Genomic DNA, 25,085 nt, shown 5'->3' on the forward strand with positions numbered 1-25,085 from the left:
TATATATATATATATATATATATATATATATATATATATATATATATATATATATGTTACCGGCAAGTATGGAATGATTTATATTTCACACATTTCCTAGGCATTCTATAGATTGCCAAATGAGAAATCGGCAAAGTATAAAATACATATCCGATTCGTTTCAAATATCACTTGGCAAGGCTCGTGACTTTTAACGCGTGGCTTGTGACTTTCGACGAATAACAAAAATTATTTTTTTACTGTGCTACATGGAAATGGAGGAATTTATTAAAATTTAATGAAATGTAATTCAAGCCTGCCATGCTGCAACAAGTGGGTTAATTTCATATTTTTTACGTGAAAATGTTTCCCTTAATAAGAAAGGCTTAAATTTTGTTTTGCATAACTTTTTAATTTTTTTTCCACATTTTGAATAAATGTTTTTCAATGGCACTCTCAGTATTTTTTCAGAATAGCATTTTTATTTTTGAGAAGTGCATGTTACTGTGAATGACCGAAATCGGTAGTTTTACATTTATTCGATATTTTAATACTTACTGACGGTAGATTAGAAGAAACATCAGTGTAGAGTATACCGAGCAGTGGCACTTGACCTTAAAAAAAACCATCAGTGTAAGGTATACTGGGCAAATGTATACCGGGCAATGGCACTTAACTAGAACTAGTATGACTGGACCTTTGGTAAATGTCCGAAATATATACTAGGCCTAGTTAAGCGCCATTGCCCGGTATACATTTGCCCGGTATACCTTACACTGATGTTTTTTTAAGGTTAAGTGCCACTGCCCGGTATACGTTTGCCCGGTATACCCTACACTGATGTATTTTTAAGGTCAATGGTCACTGCCCGGTATACATTTGCTCTATACTCCAAACACTGATGTTTCTTCTAATCTATCGTCAGTAAGTATTAAAATATCGAATAAATGTTATTATATCCACGAATAAATTAATATCAAATTGGATGAAATAAATATTTCGGACATTCACTAAAGCGACTATGTGATTGTCAACATTCCCCGGTGAAAGTCAACAGCCACCGATTTCGCTCATTCACAATAACATGCCCTTCATTTTCATAATATCATCAGGACGTTTATTTCATACTTTGCCTAAAAGCGTCAGGCATTCTATACAATGCCGGCGTTTCATACTTTGCGGGTAACATATATATCTATATCTATCTATCTATATATATATATATATATATATATATATATATATATATATATATAAATAAATAAATACAAGAAAACACTAAGAAAGTTAAGAAAAACAATAAGTAACATTTTTTTTTTCTTCTAAAAATAAAATATTGCTTGTTGTTTTTTTACTTATTATTTCCCACCCCCTTTTTTTCATATGTCTATAATTTTTCTTTGTTTTTTTTCTTCATTTTGAACTTATATATATATATATATATATATATACCTGTAATCGACGCAACGCATTCGATTGGCTTCTGATTTCCACAAATGCCGTGATTTACCTACGATGATGTCACTTACAGGTATCCAATTAAATATGCTTTGTTGTTTTTGATCTCATCTTCCTCGTTCCTAATGATTCGTCTGTAAATTCCAACTACGTTTTTTCTTTTCTTTTTTCTTCCGCTCAAATATCAAATTGTGACCCGTAATCTATAATTTTTATTTAGTTTATTTGTTGAAAAGAATTCAAAAGTATAAATTAAAGGCAACCTTGACGTCCAACGCCCGATAGAAACGTTTGAAAGAAAGATACTTAGAACTATCTTTGGTGCCATACCAGAGGGGGGATGTTGGCGAACACGGTACAACTTTGAACTTTATGGGCTCTATAAACATCCTCAAATTATGCAGATAATCCGAAGCAACCGACTAAGATGGCTCGGCCATATATGGAGAGGCTCTGAAGATAGCCCTGTAAAAATTGCCACCTTCAAGAACCCTCAGGGGTCCCGCTCTAGAGGTAGACCACCTACTCGATGGCTCAACGACACCGAAAACGACCTCAAAGTCCTAAAACTTAAGGACTGGAGGGGAGTTGCCATGGACAGAGGGAGCTGGAGAAGGCGTGCTGTTGAGGCAGCCAAGGCCTGCAAAGGGCTGGTGCGCTCCTGAAGAAGAAGAATAATCCCGTTACATAATATCCCAGCAAAAACATAAGTTCTGGCCATCTTCGAAATTACTGACGGTACTGATTGAAAAGTGAAGGTGCAAATTACTGTCAGCTGGGTTGATTGCTGGGCCACCCTATGAACTTTTGCCAACATTGTAGGAAGTGTTGGGCGTGTACATTACAAACAGCCGCATCCCGTCAGTCTGAATCTACCCAATGGGCCACCAACTTAAAGTTGTCTGCTGCCGCCAGTGAAGCGGTCGAGCGAGCAACTGTAACTGTGAATTTATTGTTTAGAAAAAGAAGCACGTTGGATTCTTATAATTTTCAAAAAAGGTAAGGTTTTATTTTTTTCTATTACATTGAAGTTATTATTTTAATCATTTTTGATTTACTATTGTTCAAATATGTTTACGACGTGCAGATTTCGGTTTACAAAGAACCGCGTTTGAAGTGCTGTTTTGGCGCTATGTTTTAGATTGGCAATCATCTTTATTCAATTAATACATCATAATTAACACCTTTCTAAGATAGAATAATAAAAAATATTAAATTTAATTCAATGAAAATGTACAGACAAATGTTTTATCAACACCAAGATCGCCGCCAAATTTTTAGCGACAATCGAGCAGTAGCACGCCAAAAACAAATATAAATTCTGTTGTATGATGACTCTTTAAGTGCAATTCATAATATGTTGTAGCATATGATATAAATCAGGTTTATCTAAGTATATTATGAAAATAGGTTTGTGTAATAATCAAGAATTTTCATTAAAACTTATTTCTTTATGTTAAATAATATTTAGATTTTAGTTAACTAATTGCTGTTAGTAATATTAAAAATTGTTTCTGTTATATGTATTTCATTTTAATGAAATTTTTGAGCTAAATTCAAGTGTAAAAATAGGTAAAGGTTTAATAATTTATACTAAATAGTTTAAATTAAGATGAAAAATTTATTTGTACATGTTAATATAAATAATTGCGAAGAATCGTGCTGTGAATTCTTAAACAACCTAAAAAAAATATAGATTATGGAAAGTTTTTTAGCACGCAGTTGCTCATACTTAATTGTATATTGGCTAACCCCACTTATACAAAAAATATTACAAAATTCTTTTATATTTTGAAATCAATGTTAAGTTACTTCATAATTTTTGTTAAGAGTTAAGTGAATAATGTTTTTATTGTGAATTTCAAGTTAATATTCATATAAAATAATGCCCGATTTTTATAGGGATTACAAAAATATATAAAAGTTCAATACAATATGAAAACAAAATTCATACTCTATAAAAATAACAAACAACTCTTTTTCTATTAGTTTTAAAAATGTTAGAAAACCTGTTAGCGCTCTCCATGAATTTCTATAGGTTTTCTTATTTCTTGCTGTGTTTATTATTAATTTAATGAACTCGCACTCGTATTGGTAACATGCGATCAAAATTTCTACTTTTCGACTAGTTAGAGTACTAAAATCTACAGGAGCTCTGTACTTGTTGACAATTTAAATTACAATCATTTCCTGACCGCTATAGACAGAATATAATACCATTTTATTTACAAGTACAACTTCTTAAAAGGATGTTTGACCACTTTCGAAGTAGCCGAGGTGCTTCAAATTTAACTTGTATTCTATTGAGAAAACAAGTTATAACTGCTTCCAAATCACTGAAAGCTAAATTTATAATAATTTTTTGCAGAGAATCTTTCAGTGGAAATAAAAGTTTTTCAATTAACTCCTTGAAAGATTTTCAATGCTAACCTTATATTTTGTGATCCTAGAGCCGAACTTAGAAAATTTTGTTGTTTTATTGTTGACAATTCTGTTAAGAAAATTTCCTGACCTACAAGTTATTTTTCTCATTCTAATTTCTGAAAAATATTATTCTAATTTTCATTCAAACGTTTTGAGTGCCCGTTGTGTAATGCTTTTTAAATTTTTGCTGAAAGTTAAGCGAAATTTTTTTTACTGTATATCTCAAGTTAATATTCACATGAAAGTAAGACCTTTTTTTTTCTTTTACCTCTTTAAATGTTAGAAAACCTGTGCCACTCCTCCATGAATTTCTGTAAGTTTTATTACTTAATGTATTTATTATTTATTGAATTATCTCGCTTTCATGTTTGTAACAATGGTAACTTGCAATTGAAATTTCTACTATTTTCCAACTGAGTGAAGTACTGCGTCTCTGTTCTCATCAACTTCACTTTCCAAGTAGCTGAAGTGCTCCAAATTCAACTCTTATTCCATTGACAACTTACATCTTATCACTTAAAGGAATTTTTTTTTTCTTAAACTAAATATCAAATCCTTATATTGAGCTTTGTATGGAAGTGCTAGACTAATATAATTATTAATAATAGTTTATTAGACACAATATGCTTTAATATTAGATTCCATTGAACACTAATTTAAACGTAAATTTACGAGTAGTTTGAAACACGGCTTAACGAAAAAATCTAGCCGCTTTTTTTTTATTGATAATTTTCTTATTTTATTTTCATAATCTGTTTTGGCTTAAGCAAAATAGTTGTTGTTTGCCTGTCAGTCTGACCACAGCAAAGTGAGGGTTTAAACGCACATATTTTAAATTATTGTACTAGGGGGCGAACCATATGGAAACGACAAAAATTTGATTATAATCAATTTGAAAAGTTTTTTTCAAAATAAATTAAATTTCAAAAATGACTTTTATGTGAAACTGTTCTATTTTACATAAATTAAATTGAGAAAAGCAACTATTACCAACCAATTCCCCTGATACAAATTTTTAAATTTATTAATAGTTAAAATGATTTATCAATTAACTTATTTTTTTTTTCATCATCTGCAGAATCTTTGATGTGCATAAATAATTTAATATTATTTTGAGAAGTAATATTTTAATTATTATTATTTGAATTATGATTTTAAAGAAGGATTAAGGACATTTTAATGTATTAAGCGAATTCATTTATAAAGTACAGTGAATTCTCACTTATGCACCAGTCTTTGGGACCAAGAGAAAAAGTGTATAAGATTTAAAAAACAGTAAGTTCATGCAAATAAGAAAAGCTTCAGATTCAGCAAAAGATAAATTTACAATAATTTTTTGCCGAGAATCTATTAGTGGGAATAAAAAAATAAATTTCAATTAACTCTTAGGAAGATTTTCAATGCTAGCCTTATATTTTGTGTTTTTTTTTATTGTTGACAATTCTGTTAATAAAATTTCCTGGTCGAAAAGTTATTTTTCTCATTCTAAATTTCCTGGCCTACAAGTTATTTTTCTCATTCTAATTTCTAAAAAATATTTTAATTTTTATTTAATCTTTCTGGGTGTCCATTGGGTTAGACTTTTTTCTGGGTGTCCATTGGTAGACTTTTTAAATTTCTGCTAAGAGTTTACCGTAAAATATTTTTACTGTATACAAGGTAATATTTACATAAAAATATGACCTTTTTTTTCCTTTTAGCTTTTCAACCTGTGCCAGTCCACCATAAATTTCAGTAAGTTTTTTAACTTTTATCATATGCAGAATCTTGGATGTACATAATTAATTTAATATTAGGTACTTTGAGAAGTAGTATTTTAATTATTATAACTTGAATTATGATTTTAAAGAAGAATTAGGGACATTTTAATGTATAAAGCAAATTTATTTATAAAGTGCAGTGAATTCTCCCTTATGCATCAGTTTTTGGGACCAAGAGAAAAAGTGTATAAGATTTTAAAAACAGTAAGTTCATGCACATAAGAAAAGCTTCAGATTCAGCGAAAGCTAAATTTACAATAATTTTTTGTAGAGAATCTTTAAGTGAAAATAAAAAAATAAATTTCAATTAACTCTTTGGAAGATTTTAAACGCTGACCTTAAATTTTGTGATCCTAGAGGCGAACTTAGAAAATTTTGTTGTTTTATTGATGACGATTCTGTTAATAAAATTTCGTAGCCTGCAAGTTATTTTTCTCATTCAAATTTCTAAAAAATATTATTCTAATTTTTACTTAATCTTTCTGGGTGTCCGTTGTATAATGTTTTTTAAATTTCTGCTAAAAGTTTACTGAAAAAATTTTTTACTGTATATCTCAAGTTAATATTTACATAAAAATAAGACCCTTTTTTTTCCCTTTTAGCTCTTCAAATGTTGGTAAACCTGTGCCAGTCCACCATGAATTTCTGTAAGTTTTATTAATTTTATCATCTGCAGAATCTTTGATGTGCATAAATAATTTATTATTTTGAGAAGTATTATTTTAATTATTATTATTTGAATTATGATTTTAAAGAAGGATTAGGGACATTTTAATGTATTAAGCGAATTCATTTATAAAATACAGTGAATTCTCATTATGCTTCAGTCTTTGGGACCAAGAGAAAAAGTCCATAAGATTTTAAAAACAGTAAGTTCATACAAATAAGAAAAGCTAGATAGAAAAGTTTCAATAGCTGAATAAAACTACAAATAGTCGTGAATAGCGGCTAAACCTTCTAATTGTTTTTAATGATTTCGAGTAATGTTTTTGTCATCTCTGTTTTCGCGTAAACTGAGTAATAGTAATCGCTATAGCTTTACATTCCTTGACCAAAAACTAACGTTTTAATTGGTGGTGGGAAAGACACTGCTAGATAAATTTTGAAAGCATATGGGTGGTATATATGGTGGTTTCAATGTGGGTGGTGTGATAGATAAGACACCTTATTCAAATTGCTTTAAACTGAAAACTTTTTCTAAAAAATGGGATTATTTTTTTCTATTTAAACAAAAAATAAAATCAAAATTTTAGACTTTTAAAAAAAAATTGTGTGCTGAATTGAAATATTTATTTTCTGAATGATGCATAAAGAATTATAATTATTATTATTTTCCTATATAATGATCAAGGGCCTTTGAAAACCTTTGTATATATGCAAAAGGCACATAAAAGAGGTGGCGCAGAAGTGATTGGTCACTGTATGTAGTTTTATATTTTAATAATGGTTATTAATTTTCATTTTAATCGTTCACTTCCCTATTCAATGAAAAAAAGTGTTATATTTATAAATTTTATTGATGTATATAAAATATTTTTTTAAAAATTTTATTAAGTACAGTAAGATTTTGATTGTGAAAACACAATCATATTTAAAAACCTACCTTGTTAACATAGCTTAAAAACGTGTAGGTTAAAGAGAAGAAAAAAAAGTAACGACAAAGTACTGATTTGAAGCATCTTGAAACTAACCTGTACAATATTGAATGCCTTCTAAGACATTATTTGGTAGAAAAAATTTTTGCGATAAGAACAATTTTTTAGTCCAAGCAAATAAAATGCCCCGTAAAAGTTAAAAAATTCTTAATAAAATGTGTAAGTAAATTTAATTTATGGTAACTAAGAAATAATGTTAATAACACCTACATTTCACTTATTTATCTATTCTTCAATAGTACAAAATATTTTTATTTGGCAAAAATATATACACCTACCTTTTTAAAAACAAAAAAGTTTTCTTGAAACAGAAGTTTAAAATGTAAACACATTAGGAATCTCTAAACTAACATTTAAGTGCGACAGAAGCAAAAAGATTATAGAAATCTTACGATTTTATGAGTTAAACGAGATGAAAAACATCAGAACTAGTTTAATTGCATATTGAAATGTTGAAGTTTTTAAAGATTCTTTTTTAACTTTCCGCCCTATAAACGGGTTGTGGTTGTGTGACGTGGGCGACCCTGCTTCACCACAGGTGCCCACTGGGTAACGAGAAGAAAGTAGTAGTTCTGGCATTCCTGTGGCCAATGGGACAACCCCCCAATGCCTGCAATTTAAAAAAAAAAAGGGAAAAAAGTCTATAATAAGGAAACGCCCATTGTAACGCTCCTGTCCTTGGGCAATCAAACAGGTTTAAATGTTTTCAGTCTAATTTTTCTCTGAATTATTCATTAGATTTAAATAAGTTTTGTTTCTTTTTATTTGTGGCCCATAATGTGTGTATCCTATTACAGAGTTTATTTGCTAGAATTCGAAAAGTATATGTTGAAAGTGGTTAATGTGCAACTCCTGCTATTCTAATCTACAGAAAATGACAACTAATTTTTCTGTATCAAATAAAAATGCAGTGTACCTCCTCGAGAAGGGCCAACCGTCCTCACTGCCCTTTGACAACACTGTCTGATAATATTCCTTTTAAAAAATTTAATGTGTAAATGATGATTACACACTTTTAAAATTATTCGTGTTAATAAGTTTGATTCAGATACCATTACAAATATTTACTTTGTTAATTCTCAACTGGTTAAATTTTTAAAAGATTTTTTTAGTATCAATAAGTTTATTAAAAGATTTTTTTAAAAAATTTGAAATGAATATTTTTTTTAAAAATATGTACCTTTCAATATTTATTTTTAATTAATCGTTTATTAGTTAATAGTTTAAATTATGGAAAAAGCCTTCAAGTTTAACAATATTTTTTTCTATTGCACAATGTTTTCTATTGCACAATGATTTTCTATTAGCATGTTTTTTTTTCTTTGTAAGCTACAAATTTTTCTCATTTTGATAATGGGTGAGAACTACTTTTTGAAATATACATGTAAAATAGTAGGTATAGGATGGTAATTTTACAGTCGTTAAGAATCGAATTCAGCTGTTACATAATAGTACACATTTTGTTAACTATTTACGGTGTTAATTAAAAGCCCTTTAAAAACTCGGTGTACCCTTTTTTTTTTAGGAAGCACCTTTCCCTTTTTTATTCCTAGGCATAGTAATGGAGTATTTAACAAATATTTTTTGTTAAAAGAAAGAACTAAATTAATAAAAAAATTTGAAGAAAAGAAATTTCATCAGAGATGTAAACAATGTTATTAATATTTATGTAAACTTTTCATTTTTTGTCTTACATCTATACCAGTTATATAAAGACATTACGGAAATCGTGACATTGGTCAAATCTGTCGTTATTCTTATCTAGTTCTTGTGTTTTTTATATGAGGAAAATATTAATTTCACAAAGCATCACCATTAAAGTAATTTAAGAATTTATTGATTTATAAAGTTATTACAGAATTGTAAAATTATCTGCCTTTTTAACTAGCAAATTTTGAGCAACCTTTTTTCATATGGTTTCAATTCTGGTTTCAATTCAATACATATTATTGTTTTGATGCCTATTTTAATATGAAAAATGTTGTAAATTTTGAAATTTTTTTTGTCAAGGGTATACAATTAAAAATTTAATCATAAAAGTAAAGCAAAAAAGAAATACTATTGATACATTCGTGCATGTAAGTAATATATATTTAAAAGTAATTTTTCTTCTATACCTTTCCTTGAAACAATAATTTACATTAGAATATCATAATTGTTTTAAATATTAAATGCAATAAAATTGAGCACCATAAAATTAATGAAGAAAAAACTGCATGTTTTTTAAAATTAAATATTTTCTGAGCAAAGGTGAGCACAAAATTAAACACCCTGAATAACTTTTCATTTAACAGTTAGATTTTCATGTACTAGTTGTCAATCTTAATGGGTTCGTGAGTCAATATTCAATAATTTCATTCAGAAAGGAATTTTATGTTCAAAATCTTTCTAAATTATAAGACAGGTGTATGTTTTGCATGGTGTTACTAATTTGAAGACTAATTTGATGAGTCAAAATTTATCAATGAAATGATAAAAGCAAAAACTTTTCGATAGAAATTTTAGTTTTAAAAGCTCATTTTCACAAAAATACTTATGTTTTTAAAATATACGATTTGCATAATTTTTATTTTATTATCCTCTCTTTCAGGAGAACTCTTCTGTGCTATTCCAAGTGATTCTATGTAGACAAAGATATGATTTCTCTGTTGTTTTTATTATTTTTAAAATTAAATTGAAATTTGTGTAATATTTGTATTGATTAAGGTTATGTCTTTGTATTTATATGTCTTTGTATAATAAAATGTTTGCAAGAGACAATGTTGATTATTCATTTAACTAATTTCAGGGTACATTCAATTCATTACATGACTGGCTACATTAGTACATTTTTGTCCAATACACCTATTTTTTGTTAAATTTGCTGCAAGACTAAATATAATCAGTAAAACATGAATTCATGATCAGTATCGCACTAAATGATCATCTCTGGACAGCCTCTTAATATTATCGGCTGTAGGTTGTATTTATTTTTGTATAGGGTACAATAGTATCACTAGATTCCTTAAGAACACAGCTTTTATTTTAAAACATATATATACTGACTACAAGCTATTATAGACATATATATTGACTTCAAGTTAAAGCTTGAAAAATTACTTGTGAGATACAGAATTTTCATAATTCTGGACAGCAGTTTTATTATTCTGCTTTTAAGTAGAATATCACTGTAAAGAAAAGATTATTACATATGTTTACCTAGTTTAAAAATGTATTGATAAGTGGAAGCATAGATTGTGCACAGCAAATCTTTAGGACTAAGGGGTTGAACTGTGTAAAAAATATTCTTTGCATAAAACAATTTAAATGAAAAAATTAACCTAGAAATATTTTCTTAGTTCATATATTAATAATTTATTCAGAAATGTATTGGATAGCTAGATATTTATTTAGCTAATTGAATTAAATAAAAAATTAGGTTTGTGGGTTTTAATTACTCCTGTAACTAGGTCAATGACCTCTCGTAAACCTCTATAAACTAAAGGGATGCTGCTGGGTGTATATAAATTGCTGGCCCTCAATTATTGATTCATTGATTACCCTCTACTGGAAAATGTCGGGCAATCACTCACCCAGCGCGTTTTAGACAGTAACTGCTGGGTTAGGTACTACCGGCCATCGATAGGCCGGTATTGTTGGCTCGACAGAAGGCCAGCCATTCACTTTAGTACAGTTGAAAGTGACTTTTGCCGGCACAGACCCGTCGCTTTAGCTGGTGGCAAACAGCAGTTTTGTGGAGCTGGACCTACAGATTTGTTTTTGCTGGGATATATAGCAATAATGATTTTACATGTTCCATTATTTTTTTATTTTTTTATTTGGAATTTTAATAGGTTTAGATATTTTGGTCTTAATTCACTATAGATTGAACTCAAAAAGCGTATTTGAAAGAATTAGTCTCATCATTTTTGCATATTACGGTCATTTTGATGTAGAGTGTTACTTGCAGAGCACTTCTGATTCATTCTCACTACAAATGATTTTATTAATCCTTCAGATTAAACCAACATAATTTGAAGAATTAGTCCCGTTGGTTTCACTAGCTGTAGTTTTTTTTTAATGTAGACTGTTATTTTGTGAAAATTTTGTAACGCCATCTGAAAGCAGATGATTGAACTACTTTCGCTGAGCATTTTTAAGTATTATCTATCACAGGAAAATAAAACTAATTAGCAAACTTTTTGTGACTTTTCAGTGAAATAGTAAAAAGATTTTTAGATAAAACATTATATTGCTTTTCGAATAAAATCTACTTGGATTTTGATTTAAAGGAAAAAGATTAAGAATATCTTACCGGAGTTTTTCTGCAGGCATTGGTTTTTGAACTCATGCACCAATCACACTCACGGCAATAAGATATAAATGTAAATACAATTAAATCACCTATAAGCAAAATTAAAAAACTTAAAATCCTATGACTTTGCGTTTTGTTTAAAAGATAAGATTTAAGAATTTATCCCATAGTCTGCATTTTACAGTCGTGAGAAACATAAGTCATAAAGCTTTTTAATTATATTACGCATGGAATTTTTATTTTTTATAGAATAGTGTTTACGGAGTAGTTTCATACTTGCCTGTCTTAAAACGTTCCACACCTTCTCCAACACTTTCTATAAATCCAGCACCTTCATGTCCTAAAATTGTTGGAAATGGAATTTTTTTGGCCATTCCATTCTGTGCGTGAAGATCTGAATGACAAATACCAACTGATGCCATCTAAAAGAAGAAATTTCAAAGTATTGCTTTGCAGTCTTTCTGCATTCAATTACTGAATTCGAAGAATACTCTATATTTCTTAACTGCATTCGTATGAAACGTAGAACAAAACTTATTCAGCGTGAAGTTAATGGCATCAAGCAACCAGAAAAATTCATTCTGCGATGATCCTTAGTGGAGGATTTTATGTGATTCTGTTCGTAGATTTATTAATCTGTGACCCATAATGGGTCCGGACTTAATGTTTATTAATTTTAAAAATTTGTCTCAACCTGTCACTTCCTAATTTTTTATTTTTTGCAATACTTTTTCTAAGTTTATTTTGATTGATGAAGAAATGTTAATATTTATGCGTTGAATGTGAAATGCATGAAGTATGAGGAGAAAACATACTATCAGGGCGTTTCGAGGTACATATCAATATGATGTTAGTCCTCCTTTTGCATCTATGGCAGCTTTTACATGTCTGGAAAGACATTCCACCAGTTCTTGATAGGTGGCCATAGGAATTGACTTCCAGGATTCCATCGCAGTTGAAGCAAGTACTTGCAGTTAGGAGGGTCGATTTGGCAGGGTACGTAATCTGCCTTCTAATTCGACCTAAAGGTGTTCTATGAGTTTTAGGTGTGGGCTCTGAGAAGGCCAGGTTTTAAACACCCATTTCCTCAAAACACGCCAGTGCAAGCCCGATGTATGAATGGAACAGTTATCCTGCTGGAAGAGAAATGGGCCGAAATATTGCCATGGAGTTGGAAGTGCAGTATTGACCAGAATTCTCACATACATTTCAGAGTTCATGTTTCCAACTACAGGAGCTAACAGGCCAAACCACGAGAAACACCCCCACACCATTATACTTCCACCTTCATAAAAGCCAGGTGTGCGGATACTTTTGGCCAAATAGTTTATTTTTGTGAGTTAAACTCGTTTGGTTCACCCACAGAATCAGCTTTTATACTCTACTTTCATAATTATTGAAATACTTATATATGTTATATGAAGTGATTCAAAAGAGCCTTTTGCTTCATTTCAGAATAACTGATACGTGTATCAGATGAGTTCTTAATGCCCTTCACAGTCCCTGGCGCATCATCACAGAAACCTCACATTTAGACCAATAATAATAGACTATAACCTATGATTCGTCTAGAACTGGGAATTTTTTTTAACACTTTTCACGTGTCGCAAGCAGTATAATAGCATATTTGAGAAAGATAGTAAATTAGTATTTACCGAAATGCATAGTCGGCAAAGGAAGGAAGCGCTACTTTCTCAACTCGTGATTAAACTGCCGTTGTAGAAAACAATACCTAAGTAATGTCATTTCGGACGTTTTCTGGAATACCCAACCAAGATAATCAGAAGGTATTTTTGAAAATAAGGCCCAGAAGAAAATCTGAAGGTTTTTAGCTTATTTATCACTTCAAATTTTGTAGAAAATCTTCTGCACGAATTTTGAAAATGCTTATGGGCTTAACAAAACTTCTTTTGAATCTGGTTTTTTTGAATGACGCAGAAATTAGCCATTTATATTTGCGAAAAGGTATTGGACTGCTCAAACAATCAGAACATGATGGTGGTAAGTTGGTCAAGGACTTTTAAAAAATGTTGCTTCTTCAAAATGAATAAGGTAATGTTTACAAAAAATCCGAAGATACTTTACAGAAAAAGAAAAATTCTTCAAATCATCTTAAAATTCCTGAACTGTTTTCTGAAGAAAATCTTATGATAACTTTTGTTGACCAATTCCCCTACTGCAACATATTTTTACTCATAACTTTAAGTTAATGCTGCATTTTTGTTTTAGGTATTTGTTATTAGGAAGGTTGTTAAAACCGGAAACTAATATAGTTGTGATAAGGAAGGTGGTTATAGAGAGCTGACTCTAGTTGTCAAAACTATTTACACTGTAAAAAAATTCGAATCAAATTTTAACAAAAAGTACCAACACTTTGGGTGTATCATCTATTGGACGTTGGAAGTCCATTTTAAAGTAAATTCCTTATTTGTCATTAAATGTTATACAGTATTTTTTTTACAGTGAATTAGAGTGATTCAGTGATTTCACGGTAATTATTAAAGTTTAAAAAAAATACGGTGAATTAGATTTTTTGTTACGTAAAGTGTTCTGGTAAAAAGTGCCAGCACTCTAAGGGCCGGTAATTATACCGAAGTTTGATCCGGAATTTTTTTACTACCTACGCTTTTCCTACATTTGGAGATACATATAAAATTGAAACAGTGTATCGTTATAAGAAAGGTGGTTACAGAGCTGGCTCTGGTTGTCAAAACCATTTATACTGCAAAAAATTCCGTATCAAATTACGACATAGGGTACCGGCACTTTGGGTGTATCAACCATGATGTCCATTTTTCCGTAAATTCCATTTTTATCATTAACCGGTTCCGGTAAAAGTACCAGTAACCTGAGAGCCGGTACTTTTGTTCTGTAATTTGATCCAGAATTTCTTACTACTTTCGCTTTTCCTACATTTGGAAATACATATAAAATTGAAACAGTGAAATCCATTAAAACACATATATCTTAAGGAATGGACAAAGATTATTAAAATTTTGGGTAATGTGTTTTTATTGGTAATAAATCAGAGATGGGTTTTTAAGTAGCAAATGCTATATTTCCAATTAAATTACGGTTTAAAGTAAGATACTTAAATATTAAATTAAGGACAGGAAAAGAAATGCTGCTAAATATGGAGATCAGGAATGCTTCATTTTTTAAAAGTATTAACATTTAGTTACAAAAAGTTCAATTAAATAATTTTTGCTGTTTGAAAATAACTATAGTTCTGTCTAAATTAGTTATATTGAATGATATAGCTCTAATATAGCTAAATAAATACTAACGAGGAAAACATACCTTCACTCGAACTTCTCCTTTCTTAGGAGCAGCTACTTCAACTGTTTCAATGGAGTAGGGTTTTCCTATTTCCCATAGCACTGCAGCTCGGCATGTGATTGGCTGAAAGAAATCAGTTATATTAAAAAATATTGAATAACTTTTTTGTGCCAAATACCATCACCAAATACACTCGCGAAATCCTCTCTTCAAATACTCGCCAATGCAATTAAAACATTTTTTAACACAATATATTACGGTAATTTTCAAACTTTAACTTTATTTTACATTTTAAAATGCTTCAGCATACGTAACCCGTAGATTGAAACTTTCATCTTTTTGCATTTTGTAAAGAATTCCAGATAAAATTACGGTAAAAAATATCAGCACTTAGGTTGCTAACTGCGATACGTTCTTACCATAAAATTCATTTTTTCCAGAGCATGTTATGAAACAAAAATTTATTAAGAAAATTTATTACGCATTTATTAAGAAATGTAGCTACAAACTAACTTTAACTTAACTTTAAACTTGTATTTCATACAAAATTCGAAAAGAGGCTTTTCATTATTTTGGACATTTTACAAGAATATTTAGTAAGATGAAATGTGGAGAATTTTTTTTAATAAGAGAATTTTAAAATGTATTTATAATGAACACAAAATTTAATGTTTAATAAATAACTAATTAACTTTAGCAAACTTTCTTAATACTAGTGGGCTGCGCCCCTGCTCGCTAACGCTCGCCAACCCCCGAAAATTGCTACGCAATCTTATATGGTTTACTTCGCAAACCAAGCTCGCTTCACTCGCTACTAACTTTACATTGCAAATGCGCAAAATTCTAAGAGTTCAAAACAATCATTCAAATCCATATAACAAATTTTTTTTTTTTAAAAAATGCATCTTTTTAGTAAATGCTAAGTTATTAAAATAAATTTGAATTCAAATTAATGACTATTTCCGGATCAAATGAATTCGTGATATAAATCAAAAATCGTCAAATAAATTCGTAATATATAAATTCGTGAAAAAAAGCGCTTTCGACAAAATACTAAAATAGTAATCTGTCGACAAAGACTACTCACTTCTGCCTAGCTTAATAGTATGAGATTGCCGCAGCTGAATTGCTCTCTCAGGTTATTTCAATTTCCGTTTCTAAATGAGCTATATATTGAGCCACCTCAGCTAGATTTGGCATGTGACATTTTTAGTGGCAATCATTGGTCGATTTTCTAGCGTTGCCATTCGGGGAGTTGTAATGAGGCCTTTTTTGCCGCCGTGTAAGAGAAATATATAGATAACAACTGATAGGCAAAATTATTGTTCAAAGCTGAGATTGTAAAAGTCTCCTTAAAAAAGGAGAATGTGATTTTTATTACATGCAGCTCTAAGACTTTTATGCATTTTTTTCCTAAATTTTTGCTATTTATATGCACTTATTATATCACTTTAAAAATATTTAGCAACTATAAACAATTATTTTAACAAATAGTTTATAACAATTGTAGTTTTGATTTTTGAAGATTAATTTATCTTTGTTAGTAAATTAATAAATTTATAATGCCGAAAAAAACTATTATTGAACAATTTATTTTAAACAGAAGCTGATAAAACTTTAATTACTAAGCAACAGATTCTAATATTTTTTTTTCAATGTTCTTGTTTAATGTTGCATTAAAATGTAACTATTAATTTCACTGTTCTTTCAAGAAATAGCATTAAAATTCAATTCTATCCAACTTAATTTGATAAAGTTTCCTCAGAAAAGAATTAAAATATCTATCATTAAAAGCTTTAAAAATGTTATAAACGAAAAGAACAGTACTACAATTATAATTTGGATCCTATTTCCTAAAAAACTTTTTTTTGCCGAAATAGTTTTCGTGTTTGTTTTAGTGTATTTTTAACAAGGAATTCTTTGAAGGGCGTAACTCTTATTAAATCAACACGACTACTAAAATCAGCATTGTAATAAAATTTTAAAGAGAAAAAAAAATTAAGTGAAACATTTAAATTATATAAACAGGTTTCTGTGAGAATGAAGGAAATTTTTTTTTTCATCTTATTACTACAAACCAATTTCATATCCGGTAATTTTCGATCCGATTAATTTCATATACGTTAAAATCTAGTATATAAAACTGGAAATTTATTCCAATAACAGCTGAAAAATTATGGCTATTAATTTCACACCTAGTCTATCTTAATCTTTTGTTAATTTAATATAGCAACAAAAAGTAATCTTACCGTTTCGACTGTTGTCATTGTTTTTCACAAATACAAGAAAAAATTATGAAGTTTTACTTTGATCACATGTAATACCTTTAACCTATTAGAAATGTGCTATAGTATAAAATCTTAAGATAAAATTTCTAAAACTGATAACTCTTTAAAAAGGTTAAAATTTTGGCTAAAATTAAGTCTATTAAAAATTGAAATAAGTGAATTGCAATGGAAAAACTTGCATAAACAAATAAATTCTAGTGAAACAAATAAATCCGTGATATAAATCAAAAATCGTCAAATAAATTCGTAATATATAAATTCGTGAAAAAAAGCGCTTTCGACCAAATACTAAAATAGAGATCTATCGACAAAGACTACTCACTTCTGCCTAGCTTATGCTCTCTCTGGTTATTTCAGTTTCCGTTTTTAAAAGCGCTATATGTTGAGCCACCTCAGCTAGATTTGGCATGTGACATTTTTAGCGGCAATCATTGGTCGATTTTCTAGCGTTGCCATTCGGGGAGTTGTAATGAGGCTTTTTTTGTCGCAATAAGAGAAATATATATATAGACGGTTGTGTACCTTTATTTGTATAATACTTCGCTACTGGCGAAATTTACTTATTTTATACCTTTTTATGAACAAAGAAAAATATTTTCTATTTTTTAAAAACAATAAAAAGTGTGCGTAGAAATTGCTTGTAACAATTTCATGTAGTTGGGTGAGCTAATTGCTAATAAACATTCCATGTTGTACTTAAATAAGGAAATAAAAAATTGGTTCGTGGTAACTATAAGTAAATTTAAACCTATATTACGTCTAAGTGTTCCTATGGTAATTAAAAAAAAATTAGCTTCAAATGTAACAAAATTAACGAATAACTAAAACTAAGTAACTTTAAATCTATATTATAACATAAGAATGTAATTCTATATATATCATAAAAGACTAAGTATCTGTAAATCTATATCATATCTAAGTGTTGTTATAATAATTTTTTTGAAAACACTTAGCTTCAAATATAACAAAATTGATGGCGAGAATGAGAAAAGTAAGAAAACTAAATAGTTCATATATAATAGTAGCAATATTATACTTATATCAAATCGATGCTTCAAATTACAAAACATATTCAATGATTATTTTAATGACTTATTTTATATATTCATAAATAGCATTAAAATTCAAATTGAAATGAAACCAGTTTAACGAAACGCAATTCTGGAAGCGGATTTGTATTAGTTATATTTTGTGTTGAAATATTGCTATTCGCATTCTCCTGCTCTAAAGTAAAATTCTTATGGTTAAACGGAAAATATTCTATCTTTATTTTATTTTATTTTTTTTAAATTCTATTTAAAAATGTTTTGATTTGTCAAACAAAATTATATTTTCGTTTGCAGACTTATTAAACCAAAATTTAATACTTACTCTAAATTGTTTTCGAAACCAATAAAACTTAATATTTAATCAAATGTCTAATCACTACATTTTAATTTCTTTGAGAAAAAAATAAAATGGAGATCAAAATAGCTTATTAAAGTCCATCAAGAGTGTAAATATGTAAAATTTTTATTATTTATCATTAATCAGTTTTCTTTTCATTCTAATCTTTCTTATTTCGGACACATGAATTTATAACTTTGTTTTTCTCGTCCATCAATCACATCAATTTTCAAAGTTCAAAATTCAATACAGTAATTGATAGTGTCGTAATTTTTTTTTATCGCTACGTATTTGTTGATTGGTTCTTGCTACCTATCACTGACTCTGAGACTCATCTCAATTACAATGTATAGGGAATATTGTTTATTACAACCCGTTCGTCGTACGGAGTGAAAAAAAACAAAAATAACCAATAAATTAGCGCTGAACAGCACTACGAAATCCCCTTCATTGAGTAGAATTTGAATATAATGCGAAATGTATTTATCAGTGGTTACAAACTAAAGCAGAAATTTTAAAATCATATAAAATTGTTAAGAGACTTTTATAGGAAATTTAGAGCATGGCCATTTCTCTATTCACTTTTTAATATACTGTTTAAAATATTTATAAATAATGGTACAAAAAAGTTCTTTTAATTCCAATTCATTAAAGCATCTTTGCTATCTATCACTGGAAATATATTTTCTGAAACTACGGAAATCTTTTGCGGAATTTTTAGTAAAGTTACACCAATTGCTACGATACCAGTAGTAGGATTAATGAAATTATTTAAGCGGTATCTACTTGTAGTGATTGTTCATGGTTCCTAATTTTAATTTTTTACTAATTTTTTTTTCATTTCAATTACCGGTGATTTTAAATTATTTACTTTTATCGAAATCTATAAACAAAATTTATTCATCTAAAATCAAAATAATACGTGGTTTCTTCTTCATGAGCCCTACAGCCCCTTACAGGCCTTTACTGCCTCAATCACACGTAGCCTCCAACGCCTTCTGTCCATGGCGACTTTTTTCCAGATAACCTTAATTTGTTGACGCAGACCTCATTTTGCTTTTTAGTACATAGCTTTTTTTTTTACTTCAATTAATAACTATTACTGAAATTGATTTTTATTGTAGTTAATAAAAGTCTCAGCATTTATTATATTAATATTGGCGTTTTCCTCAATGAATTAGTGCAATCCATTAATTTTGTTTTTCAGTATAAAACTCGTTTTTTTTTAAAATTTTGCCAACTTTAATCTATTTACTTTTATAGTTACACGTTTTAAAAGCATAACTATAAACAAAATAAACAGGTAGTTTCAGATGATCGATGACAGGTAGTTTCAGATTGGGTGAACAACGAACAACGTTAACGTTGTTCGTTGATTTATCTGACGTAGCGGGGAAAAAATTAAAACTAAATAAAGTAAGCGCAATAAAATCTTTTCTTGATCAAATATAGCTGTAAATTAGTGAATATCACTGATATCATTTTTGAAATGTTAGGAAAAATAAAACAATCTATAGTTAAATTTACAACAATAGCTAACGCTTAACCAATCAGAAAATTCCATTTTGTTTTTGCTCATCCCGCTTGAACGATTCGTAGTAAAATACTCCAATATCGACAGTGACCTTTCACATGCGTTGAACTATCAGTACGTCAAATTTTATCGCTCCCTTTCAATGGTTTGGGAGTCTATAAAAACCGCAGAGACAGACATTTGTTTTTATAATTACAGATACAAGTTAAAAATGGAACACCCTCAATAACTTAAAATCTAATGATCGGATTTTCACATAATTAGACTCAATCATATTTGTTCGAGTGCCTAACTTTAAATATGCTTATTAATTTCCTCAGACGAGATCTGAAGTTATGAAACTAAAATTAAAAATGTTCTTGCTATGATTAAACATATCGTTTTTCTCGACGGATTACGATTTTTTACCCTCTGGTAAATTCAGTAAATTTAGTCCTAATGGTTAGTCAAGAGAGCAGTTAAGATTTTATTCCATTTAATATTAATTTCAATTTTTAAGCTTTTCACTCTAACTCAAAAACTTTTTGAGCTTATCAAAAGTTTATATTCACAATTGTAAAATTCATTAAGTCAAAGATAATTTTGTGTAAGAATAATTTTTAATAATTATTTATTTCTAAAAATGGAAGTTAATCCATCCTTGATTTTGCTTTGAAATTTGAAAGTTTTATTATAATCTACCTGATTACGAAATTAATGGCAAATGTAATTTTCGTGATCTTTTTACCTTTCTTTAATAAGAGTTGTTATGTTAAAAGTTTACTTTTCTCACGTTATAAAAATATAATTTAAGTGTTAAGTATTTTCTTATTTTTTTAAAAAAAAACTTTTAATAAGTTAAAGATTGAGACAGCCAATTTGATAATCATGCTATCGGAAACATTTAGTTTGCATTGAGAATTCTTAGTCATGCCATATTTTTAATTTAATCTTAAATCTGTCAGAGAGGTATTATTTTCTGGCACAAAATGTTTTTTTCTTTCATATTTTTGTTATTTCTGGAACGCTTTATGCAGATTTAAATAAGAAATATCTAGCAAAAAAAGATCCATTTCTTTATGTTTTGAATAATAAGTCAACAGTATCATTAACTTACAAAGTCAACCTAAAAACGTAAGAATATTAAAATTTCTTGGGTCACATAACATAGTATGATGCTTCTATATGATGCATGGTTTAAATTTTATTTTCAAAGTCTCATAGTTAGGAAAGTCAAACTTTTTTGTTGCAAAATAGTGGCCCATATTTAATTCTTGTAAAGTTGAAAATTTTTGTCTTATGTTTGCGTTTTCTTACTTTAAATTGAAGTAAAGTTAAAATGATAAAGAATTCTTTTGACTATTTCATATCTTTACCATATACACATGAATATACTTCTGGGTATTTTGTTTTCAGCTAATCATTCTTTCTCAATAGTTCCTTAAATATGCAAAGTGAAAAATTATTTTTTAAGCAAATCAGGTTGTTAAACGTTTTTTAGTTGCATTCAAACTTACCTAATATATATTCGAAGAACTGTTTTTTATTTTTCATTAATAGTAAATCATTTTTACTGAAGTTTGAGAAACCAGAAAAAGTAAAATAATATTTAATTTTAATTAAAATCACACTAGAATTTTTTTTTGATAAAAATATTATTTTTTGTTTTTTATTTTAAACAGAAATGTCTGACATTGCTCTTAAGTTATCTCTATAGAAATATGGTTGGCTTACTAAGAATACTTCACACATATTGAAAGATCATGATTGATAATTCTAGATTTTTATTTATTTGCGTTTATGGGTAAATCTTATAAATTATGATAATATTATAATAATTTTAACATTTTATAATTGAAAAATATTTTTTCTTAAAGTGTTAGAAACTATAAACTTTCTTTTAGAATCTGTGCCTTTGCAGATTTTGTGGATTTGATTTTATACCATGATCTAAAGTATTGTGATAAAATTACGAAATTTTACAGCATTTACAAAATTTTAACACATATAAATTCATATTTTATTCTTAATTTTAACAAAGGTCGTATCAGGCGCTTCGCTGAAAATTACCTAGCATTTTGGTGTTTCCATATAGTCAGAAAAATGTTAAAAAAAAATGAACCGTACGAAAAACGCTCAAATCATGCAGAAAAAGCATGTGTTTTCAATAATTTAAATTTTTTTTTTTTTTTTAGTTTTTCGATTACCAAATGACGCAACATTTTGAGGGGACACTATTTAAGACCTCTAATGTAATTTACGCAACATTATTTTCCTTTAGAATTGCTGCAGGTTTTTTTATAAATTTTCAATTATTGACGCAAAATAGTGGTGAATGCGATTTTTTTGATACTCCTTGTGTTTTTACAAGGAGTATCAAAAAATTAATGAAAAAAAATCGTTTTTTTTTACATATTTATCGGGAGAATGGTAAAATAAAGATAATAAAAAATCCTGGGTAAGAGGGCTGTTTATGATTTAAAAAAATATTCAATAATTATAATTGAATAGAATTACAACATCAAAAAAGTTAAAAATAATATGTTTATTTATGTAGATTACAGAAAATTATAATTTTGAAATTCAATATGTTATGAATTTTCTAAGCAGTCTTTTTCAGCATTCAAGTGAAACTGTTGCTCTATGTTGTTCATAAACTACCTAAGAATTTCAGTCACTTTAGTTTAATAACTAACAGTCGGAAATTAATCTTTCTTTAAGCTTTCATGTCAAAATCAATGATCGCTCTTAACCTAAAAGATAAAAAGAAACATTCATTTTTATTAAATGGATGTCCAATATATATTTTTTTTATTAATAAAAGTAGAGAGAACGAAACAAACGTTAAAGTTTATATCGGCGGTAAAATGATAATGACTTTAATACGAGATATGTGTTTTTTCTTATTTCGAGTTAATTGTCTCGAATATTCTGAATTACATCAGAAAAAAATTGAAAGTCAATTATTCCCCCTTGTAATTGTGTTCATTTATATTCAGGCAAATTAATTAATTTTTTTCCTACAACATTTAAAAAAAGACAAACAATGAAGGAAATGCAAAAAAAAAATGAACAAGAATTCTATCTTAAATTCAGTGAAAACACCTAATTTTGATGGAATTTTGAATGTATTAAACCAGAGAGAAATGTGACTGTTTAAAATTTACTTCCTGCTTTTGACTAGAAAAATAATTTGGGAATATTCAAAGAAAATTTGTTTTGCGTGTTTTAACTTTAAAATAAGCTTCTGTAACCATTTTTGCACAATTAACTAAACTTCTTTAAACCATTAAAATCTACTTATAAATAGTGTTTTTTAAATCATTTTGAAATAAAGAATACAGTTCTGACCGACAAGAGTGAACTATCTAACTGATTAATAAAACTTACTTATTTTTGAATAAAATTACAAAAAATGTAGCTTATTCAAAAACGATATTTATTGCCGATTATTATTATAAAAATTAGAAATGAAAACGATTATTATTATAAATAAAAACGATATTATTATAAATAAAAACGATATCATTATAAATAAAATCGTTATTATTGTATAACGATTATTATTCTAATAAAAACGATTATTATTATAAATAAAAACGATATTATTATAAATAAAAACGATATTATTATAAATAAAATCGTTTTTATTATATAACGATTATTATTCTAAGCATCCAAGATAAAACGATAAACGATCAAGTAAAAACGATTATTATTATGAAAATTAGAACTGAAAACGATTATTATTATAAATAAAAATGATATTATTATAAATAAAAACGATATTATTATAAATAAAATCGTTTTTATTTTATAACGATTATTATTCTAATAAAAACGATTATTATTATAAAAATTAGAAATGAAATAGCAACTGCGCTTTAGTTAGCCCATACATTTTATTTGCATTTAAAGTTCAAATGAAAAAAGTTACATTAGAGGAAGAAACGAAATATTTAATAAACTTTTGAGAATAATTATTATTTTCTGTAAAACGCATCTTCTTAAAAAAAATTAGTTCATTTTAATTATTTTTTTAAAAATTACTTTTAAATAAAAAGGGGTGATAGTTTCAAAATAATTGGTATCATTTTAAACTTTTTGTTCCCATACAACATATCGATACCATTGAGTTATTAAATAAATAAATAAAAGCATTTTTCGTTTAACCCTACAACCGCCTTATCAATGCTGTACGAGATATTATTTCTTCAAAAATATTTAAATATGAGTATAGAATAGATTATTCTATTACATCGATTGTCACTGCTGTGAACATTTTGGATCCTAACCAAAAATATAAAGTTTCTATGAAAATGAAGTTATAAAATATTTTAGCAGTTCAAAATTCCTGTAAAAATACAGAGAGAAAAACGAGAATGTGCACTAGTACTAGTTCAAATGCACAAAATCGGAATTTTCGTTAACAGATTTCTGGAAACTGTAGGTTTTTTACTGTGAATTTTATTAAAGAGGCTTTTTTCCGATATTCTAATCTACTTTATGGGTAAACAACCTCCCATTTATTCGACATGGCTCTTTGAGTAGTAACTTTCGAGGAAAAACGGTCATTTTTTTTCGGGACTTAGTCTTGCTTTATTTCTGTAAAATTACCGAGTCTCCTTTGAATATTTATCTGTAATTTTGCAGCAACTTTCTTTTTTAAACTCACTATAAATTTACATATGAGTTCTGATAAATAATTACAAGTATATTATTATACATTATAATTATGTTATTATACATTATAATTATATTATTATACATAATAATTATATTATTAAACGTCATAATTATATTATTATACATTATAAGTATATTATTATGCATTATAAGTATATTATTATGCTTTTTCCTACTGAAATTTTTATTTTACTTGCCTAAAACCTAGTAGAACATATTTTGGAAAGCACTTGTGAGTTACTTGTAAAAGTTTTAGTATTTAGTAATAGTTTTACAACGAATATAGTTTAAAGGAGATACTTATAACATGTAAGTTTTAAATTTGAAAGAAAGTATGCATTTTTTGTTATTTTAGTATATTTT

General features: G+C 28.1%; 1 protein-coding gene and 1 long non-coding RNA gene across 7 annotated transcripts in view; one reads left to right on the top strand and one right to left on the bottom strand.

Annotated features, from left to right (window-relative positions):
- LOC107446064 (alcohol dehydrogenase class-3 chain L) overlaps positions 1–25,085 on the bottom strand; it is a 49,845-nt gene that overhangs the window by 18,146 nt on the left and 6,614 nt on the right. For 2 of the 3 annotated variants that reach the window (XR_011637030.1, XM_071182401.1), the window contains exons 2-4: positions 14,871–14,972; positions 11,851–11,992; positions 11,571–11,659 (exon numbers count right to left, since the gene is read on the bottom strand). Coding sequence is in view for 2 of the 3 variants with exons in the window: in XM_071182401.1 (XP_071038502.1) it covers positions 11,571–11,659; positions 11,851–11,992; positions 14,871–14,972 (333 nt within the window). In the remaining variant the exon portion in view is untranslated. Of the gene's footprint in view, positions 1–11,570; positions 11,660–11,850; positions 11,993–14,870; positions 14,973–17,098; positions 17,158–25,085 lie in introns of those variants that run through there. The other variant, XM_071182400.2, reaches the window with a different exon arrangement.
- LOC147811035 (uncharacterized) lies at positions 2,130–10,036 on the top strand. 4 transcript variants are annotated; one of them, XR_015433113.1, is made up of 5 exons: positions 2,130–2,436; positions 4,145–4,174; positions 5,562–5,595; positions 6,224–6,268; positions 9,867–10,036. It is a non-coding gene; the product is annotated as an uncharacterized LOC147811035 (long non-coding RNA). The 4 variants fall into 4 exon arrangements; XR_015433114.1 differs by lacking the exon at positions 4,145–4,174 and having other exon boundaries at positions 2,300–2,436; XR_015433115.1 differs by lacking the exons at positions 2,130–2,436; positions 4,145–4,174 and adding an exon at positions 2,710–2,847.

Source organism: Parasteatoda tepidariorum, chromosome 4, assembly GCF_982258835.1.
Source record: "Parasteatoda tepidariorum strain Cologne lab strain chromosome 4, Ptep-v5.0, whole genome shotgun sequence".
Lineage (NCBI taxonomy): Eukaryota > Metazoa > Arthropoda > Arachnida > Araneae > Theridiidae > Parasteatoda > Parasteatoda tepidariorum.